This window comes from Seriola lalandi, unplaced genomic scaffold (assembly GCF_002814215.2).
Source record: "Seriola lalandi dorsalis isolate HSWRI2012SDOR001 ecotype SW California unplaced genomic scaffold, Sedor1 jcf7180002054675, whole genome shotgun sequence".
Taxonomy (NCBI): Eukaryota; Metazoa; Chordata; class Actinopteri; order Carangiformes; family Carangidae; genus Seriola; species Seriola lalandi.
Window position 1 is genome coordinate 133,984 of NW_019525228.1, and position 7,853 is coordinate 141,836.

Consider the following 7,853-nt stretch of genomic DNA (forward strand, 5'->3'; position numbering starts at 1 on the left):
GGGGGTCTTGGGGGTCTTGGGGGTCTTGGGGGTCTCTTGGCTCTTTCCTGGGACAGCGGTCGATGTTGTGGCCCCTTTGCCCTGGTGAGTTAAAGTAAAGCAGCAGTATGAGTTATGAGGATTATATTATATGTTTCCTACGTCCCCAGCTGCTAAAGGGATACCAGACATACGTACAAAACATTTTGTAATTTCATTTATGCTCTTTTAAAAGATCTTTTCTGAGCTTTAGATCCTCTGATGAACAACGTTCCCGTCAAGTTTACTACAAAAACTAGATCTGGTCGAAAGTTAAAAAGGACTATGCTGCACGTTATCTCAGTTACAAGGGGGAATTGATTAACCTGATATTAACAGGGTTGAAACAATTCATTGATTAATTGATTTGCTAATCGACAGAAAAACTATTTTAATAGTCGATTAACTGTTTCATAATTTTTCAAGCAAAGATTTAAGAAGAAGAAGAAGAAGAAGAAGAAGAAGAAGAAGAAGAAGAAGAAGAAGTGCTTCACTCTCTTGGCTCCAGCTCCTCAAATGTCAGACTTGCTGCTTCCTCTCTGTCATATAAGACACAACAGTAAACTGAACTCGGGCTGAGCCTTCGCCTGAACTATGTTCTACCTGCATCACCTGCAGGTCCTGCATCACCTGCAGCTCCTGCATCACCTGCATCTCCTGCATCACCTGCAGGTCCTGCATCTCCTGCATCACCTGCAGCTCCTGCATCACCTGCATCACCTGCAGCTCCTGCATCACCTGCAGCTCCTGCATCTCCTGCATCACCTGCAGCTCCTGCATCTCCTGCATCACCTGCAGCTCCTGCATCACCTGCAGATCCTGCATCACCTGCAGATCCTGCATCACCTGCAGCTCCTGCATCACCTGCATCACCTGCCGCTCCTGCATCACCTGCATCACCTGCATCCCCTGCCGCTCCTGCATCACCTGCATCACCTGCATCACCTGCAGATCCTGCATCACCTGCATCACCTGCATCACCTGCCGCTCCTGCATCACCTGCATCACCTGCATCCCCTGCAGCTCTACTGAACACCTTCACTGTGTTCTGAACTTGGTCGTTTACATCCTGTAAAGTTGTGATTGTTTTTTTTTCACTATTTTGTGACATTTCACAGATCAAATAATTAATCGATTAGCAGATGAATCAATAATCAATCAGATGAGTCCAGAGTCTAACACTGTCGGCGACATGAGGTTCATGATGACGTTCAGAGCTGACGGCGGTGGAAGGGTCAAAGACAGAGCTCTGTGTTGATTGGACACAGCTGCTGTCGGTACCTTGGCTGACGGGGGTTTGAAGGAGGTCGGCTGCAGAGAAAGAACCAATCGGCAGAAGAGCTGCAGAGACCTGAGGACGAGCAGGAAGAGCTGCAGAGACACAACACAGGAACATCGTCAGCCCCTCCCTCTGCGTTCACTCACGGCCTGTAGTTCATTCAGTGTATTAGTCTGGTCCCAAACTACCAACATGAGTCATCTCCTGGTGGGTCCTGGCTGACAGGCTGGCCAGCCGCCTCTCCAGCAGAGCCCGGGGGTCCGGACGCTCCTCACAGGGAAGACTGGGGTTGAGGGTGAACGTTGCTCTGAACCTGGACAGAAGAAGTTGGTGGTGAAACTTATGACTCATCTGCAGGTTATTGAAATGTAGGGACGGATCTGTTCATGCGATCAGCTGATCTCTGCTGCAGGAAAAGACTGGAAGCAGAAGAAGAACGGTGGGAGGACGACGCCGTCAGTTCGACAGGAAACAAGATAAATCAAAATTAACAATCACTTGAAGTTGGAAGTTGAAAAGATGTGTAACACTCTGATATCAGGTGAAGGCGTTACAGAAAAGATAGTTTTATTATTCATCTGATTATTTTGTTCGGGAAAAGATTTATTACTTTAAGAAGAAGGTTGGTTGTGATCGTATCGAGCGGTTTCTAATTTATTAATTTCATCCTTTAAAATCTTCTTTCGATGCTGAAGCTCGATCGATATTAGATGTTGTTGTTCGTTTGTGGTTATTTATGTAAGACAGCTGTGATTTACAGATGAGGATGATTTAAATAAAACATAATTAACATCTCACACGTGTCAGGCTCTCACCATCTGAGCAGTCCAGAGAGGTAGTTGTGGTCGATGCGTTCCTTAGCAACCAGGCCGAAGTGGGGGGGCAGCAGCGACAGAGTGACGGCCAGCAGGTCGGGTTCGCTGCACACACGGTTACGAAACATCCCGCTGGCGATGAGGCACATGAGGTGAACCTGAGAGACACACCTGAGGTTTACTGCAGTCAACACACACACACACACACACACACACACACACACACACACACACACACTCACACAGTGTGTGTTTTCACCTTGTGTGTGTCTATCAGCAGGTCTTTCTTGTGTCTGTTCATCATCCTCCTCAGGTACGTTTCAAACTCCGCCTTTCTCTTCTGCCTGGCCAATCAGAAGTGACGGTTAAACAGAGACATAAATATCCATGAAAATCTAAAATGAACTCAGTTTATTAAAATATACAAGACACAGAAAGTGTCACACAAACTCATTTGAGGTTCATGTTCAGTTCCTTAAAACACGATGTGAAGACGCAGCTTTCAAACACCGTAATCCAAGACTTCAAATATTTAATTCTGTCTGGATTGAATATTAAAGTTTTATTGATCATAAACAAATGATTTCCTGTTGAATGAAGCCAGTGAAAACTCAACAGAGGAAGTTAAAGCTGTTGATCTTTGGTATGTGTCAATATTTATTTGTATTATTCAAATACATATATTGATTAATTTGTACAATAACAGATTAATCTAATTTCATATTACCATCAATTATTAAATAAATCTCTTTATATGTTACGATGATTTTATGAATACATTCACATGGTCTTTATAAATATATTTTAATCACAATACTGATTTTGTAAATATGAATAATTACCTTGAAAAGGTTTGTAGAAATAAATACTGTTGTAAAATAATCTAATGTGTGAAAACGTCACTCACTTCCGTCTGACCTCCGGAGTCTCGATCTCGATCTCCACGGGCTCCGAGGGGAGGACGGGTTCTGGAGGTTCAACTGGACCCAGCGGCTCAGCCAGCTCTGATCAACACACACACACACACACACACACACACACAATTACAAAACAGTGGAGATGTAATACACACTCAACAGACTAACAGAATTTTTTTTACTGATCTTTACCTTCCACTTCCTCCCAATCATCCTCGTCTTCCTCACTGTCCTCCTCCATCTCCTCCTCCTCCTCCTCCTCTTCCTCCGCCTCCTCCTTCTCTTCTCTCTCTGGTTTCTTGGCGTTCACTTTAACCACAGGTGGTGGTGATGTCATCATGTCAAACTCATCTTCACTATCGATCTCCTGCTGCTTCACTGGTGACTGGAAGTATTTACTGGTCTTGGAGCTGGTCTTGGCGCTGGTCTTGGAGCTGGTCTTGTCACTGGTCTTGTCGCTGGTCTTGTCACTGGTCTTGACGCTGGTCTTGGCGCTGGTCTTGACGCTGGTCTTGGCACTGGTCTTGACGCTGGTCTTGACGCTGGTCTTGACGCTGGTCTTGACGCTGGTCTCGGCGCTGGTCTTGATGCTGGTCTTGGCGCTGGTCTTGGCGGGAGAGTTGTTTCTCTCTGGTGGTTTTGAGGACTGACGTTTCTTGGCGTTGACCTTCCTCTCAAGCGTGTCCTCTTTCTCTGTGATGCCGTTACCTGGATGAACAGACAGACTGCGACTGAGCGATGATGCAGACTCACTGGTTTAGTTTTCAGTTTTCTTCTTCACACTTTTTCTTAGCTTATGCTATAAATAAATAATATAAAGTAACCCTCCTTGATCTAATTTTATGGATTGACTTTAGATTGTTTTATCTCTTTTTCCTCTATCTCCTCCTCAAAGTTGGAAAACCTTTCAACTGTGTTTTTATCATTAATTTTTATTGTTTGTCCTCAATTTTCTCTCGTCTTGCAAAGCAGGTTGTAACTGTGTTTTAAAAGGTGCTGTATAAGTAAAGCTTATTATTGTTATTATGTTTACAGCTGATATATTTACCATCAATGAAGCTCGACCATATTAATGCGAGCGCGTCTAATCACTAACCCTGAACAAAGAAGATGAAGAAGAAGAAGAAGTGTCACAGACCTCTGCACTGATTTTTACAGTCATATTTAAAATGAAAACAAACAAAATAAACAAAAAAACTGTGACCTCACAGTCTTTGGGGGAGGGGCCACAGGAAACTGCGGGGATGGTCGTCCTCCAACAGAAAGATTTATGTGAATTATTGTCACTGTTTATGAATCATTTGTCTTTGACAGATGAGAGGAATAAAAAGGTAACCATCTCAACCACGGTACCATTTGTTTAAAGCAAATTAGGGCTGAAAAATGATCAAAGTCACTATATGGACAAATGCAATATCCAAATCAACGCTGCAGTTTTTTTGATAGAGATGAAATGTGTCTCAACAGATCATAAATGACGTGTTGTGTGTTGTGGTGCTACAGAGACGCCTGTAAATCATATTCTCCAGACGGAAAGGGAAATGTTTGGTACAAATCATTGTTTGTTTTCTGTTAAAATGAAAAGCAGAAATTACAATTCCAACTGAAATCACGACTCCTATCACAATATCTGCCAAAATAATCCCGATATCTTCCCGTCTTGTTTTCCTATGATTCAGCCCTACAACAGACTGAGCCTGGTGTCAGTAACGCTGCTGCTCTGAGACAAGAGACGGATACACAAACACATGAACTGAGACACAACAGCAGGACAAAGACACAGATGTGACGTGAATGATGTGTGACACAGTGTTAAAAACAGAATCAGACAAACATCTGTTTTTCACAAAAACCATGTTTCAGGTTTTGAAGAAGTGGAGCAGCAGCTTCACTCCAGTAACCAGGACGTTCATCCTGCAGCTGCAGCCGCTCACAGACTGTTTCTCTCAACCTGACACACAAACACGAAGCAAACACCTTTCACATTTAGGGCTTCTTCACCCAGACGACCCCGGTTTCCTCACAGCAGCTGATGGGATGAACATAATAAGTTAAAGTGAATCTGCTCTAAATAAACTGGATCATTGCTCACCAGCACTGGGCTGGGATTCATCATCATCATGACACATTTATGGGATGTTATCCTCTCTCAAAGTTTTGTTGTTGTTCTGACTTGAAGCAAATAACAAAAACATGTGCCAAAAGATTTATCTGATGTCATGACAACAGAGATAAAAATCAGCTGAATCACTTAATGTTTTGGGACAATAATTTAATTTATTACAGTTGATATTACATATTTTATTTATAACACTACGACCAGATACAAAGAATAAAAATATTATGAAGTTCTTGCTTCCTTCGTCATCGAACAGCCTGACTCTCTGATTACTGTTGGAACAAACTGACCATCTTCAGTCAGTTTCTCCCTCACAGATAAACAGCTGTTTACAGCGAAGCTTCAGCTTTATTCACTCCTGGCTGCAGAGTTCAGGTGTGTTCGTAAATAACGGGGCAGCTCAGACTGACTCTTCCTACCTGCATCTTTCTTCTTCTCTCTCTCTTTAGCGGCGCTGCCCTTCGTCTTCGGCACCTGCCTCGGTTTCTTTGTACCGGCCTCGGTCTCCGTTCCCGCTCTCCTCTTCGCCATGTTTGTGTCTCTGTCTTTTCTCATTCAGCAACTTTCTTCAGACGTCTTCTGACTAAACCAGACGACCGGAAGTTCTCCAGCTCCTCCGGGTCCTCGCTGCTGTTGTGTAAGATCAACCACACGGCGGTTATCCAACATATCACTCTTTCATAACAAGAAAATTGTGCTCCGGTTGTTTTGGAGGCCGGACTCTGACGTCACATCCGCTCCGTCTTCTTCGCCGCCAATAATGTTGCACTTGCATATCGGCTGTAGTGTTTTGGAGCGTTGTAATACCACTGTTCCTACACCAGGGGGCGGTGTGGTGCTGCATTTGAAGCTTAACTACTTTTTAAAAATGTATTTATTTATTTATTAATTAATTAATTAACTAATTTATTCATTCATTCATTTATTTATGTAATTATTTTTTCATTGATCAAAGGGAAGGTGCAGTAATTGAGGTGATACAACAGCACATAAAAGAAGAATTTAAATGACAGAAGTGAAACAACAAAAAAGGACGAAATGAAAAGGAAATGTAAAAAGATAAATTCCTTAAAAAATAACTAAATAAAAAAAGCACAGGGAACTTAAACTCAAATTTTTTGTTTGTTGTCGAGTCTGTCTCCAGCTCTTCACCTGATATTAAAATGTCATCATGTCAGCTTTGAGTTTCTTCCGAGACACATATAACGACATTCATGAGGTTTGGCTCCACAATCATCGGGCAGCAGCGGCTTTCTGTACTATCACAGTGAAATGAACAGTAGAAAAACTCCATGCAAAAAACTGCACCAGAGTTTGTACATGTTTCATTAAATCTAATGTTTTTCATTCCTGAATCCATGTCAAGAGAATCTGAACTAAAGCTTTTATTTTGACATTTCAAACCAGTTCACATTTCAAGCTGCTGATTAAGCTGATATTAATACATCCAACAAAATAAAATCCATGTGATCGATCACTAAAGCAAGTCTCAGGTTAATCTTACACCACGGACAGTATGGCAGCCTGTGCTCTGAATGCTAATGGTGGTGAGTGAGGTGTAATATAAACTTTCTCAAAGTGACTTCATTATTGATGTCGTCTTCTAATGTGTAAATCATCAGGGATTGTGTCACTTTGTCTTGAATTGTGAATGTGGTTTTTCTCTTTACCTCAGAGCTGCTGTTACAAAACAAAAATCAGACAAAAAGAAATGAAAGAACAAAAGAAAAAAGGGATAAATTCAGGTAAAGATTTAACTTCAGGATGATGAATAGACTACAGTGTGCACAGAGCAAGAGACAACTATCTGACAAAATCACCTATTTTGTAATTATTGTAAAATCTGACAAGTTGATGACTTAAAACGAAATCTAGGAAACCGATTGGCTTGAAAAAATAAGTAAATATAACTATTAGTTTAAAGTCATGTTGACTTTATATCCACTTAAGTTAAAATGTAGTTGTGTTTTCTTCATTTTATGAATGTGTGACTAAATACAAAATAAATGAATCACATGACCTTTGTCTGACTGGAAATCTGTCAGTTCAACATGACTTTTAATCACACCACAAAATAATTTGTGTTTATTGAGCATTTGATTATATGTTACATAAACAGGAAGTTTATGTTTAAAACTAATGTGTCGTAACTTTTGACTGGAGATTTTTGTCAGTTTGACACAAAATCTCCAGTCAAATGATAAAATAATTTGTATTTTAATTACATAAAATTAGAACAAATTAAGCTGCCTCAACTTTATAAGTTTAAATAAAATTAAGTCAAAGTGAAATGTTAAAAATCGTTGACTTAACTTAAACAAATCAAGCGAATATAAAGTTTTATGTCATTTTGACAGTCGTGACCATTTGTGCAGACTTAATAAACTGTCATGTCATGGATGGGGGGGGGGGGTTTACGGTGTGTGACCATCACTGATGTGACTCCACTCTGTTCTGAAGGTCTTATCAATGTCGTGTTTTTGTAACTGGAGTCACTAACAACAAGATCTTTCTCACGTGTCAGGAGGAATTCAGACTCTGAACTGGCTTCAGATGTGAATGTGTTTACAGTCGTCTGTGTGTGTGTGTGTGTGCGTGTGTGTGTGTCGGCCATGTCTCCAGAGATTCACTGTCTTTCACCCAGTGCATGCTGGGATGCTCTCTTCATCCCACTGGGAGCCTGAATAAAGAACGAAGTGAGTACA

The 7,853-nt window shown here is 41.3% G+C and overlaps 1 protein-coding gene across 1 annotated transcript in view; it reads right to left on the reverse strand.

The window, feature by feature from the left end:
• xpc (xeroderma pigmentosum, complementation group C) overlaps positions 1–5,860 on the reverse strand; it is a 16,966-nt gene extending 11,106 nt beyond the window's left edge. The window contains exons 1-8 of the mRNA XM_087178081.1: positions 5,568–5,860; positions 3,222–3,737; positions 3,020–3,116; positions 2,372–2,456; positions 2,113–2,270; positions 1,490–1,610; positions 1,300–1,389; positions 1–81 (exon numbers count right to left, since the gene is read on the reverse strand). Of these exons, the coding sequence (XP_087034207.1) occupies positions 1–81; positions 1,300–1,389; positions 1,490–1,610; positions 2,113–2,270; positions 2,372–2,456; positions 3,020–3,116; positions 3,222–3,737; positions 5,568–5,703 (1,284 nt within the window). The 5' untranslated portion in view covers positions 5,704–5,860. The remainder of the gene's footprint in view (positions 82–1,299; positions 1,390–1,489; positions 1,611–2,112; positions 2,271–2,371; positions 2,457–3,019; positions 3,117–3,221; positions 3,738–5,567) is intronic.
• Positions 5,861–7,853: the final 1,993 nt, after the last annotated feature.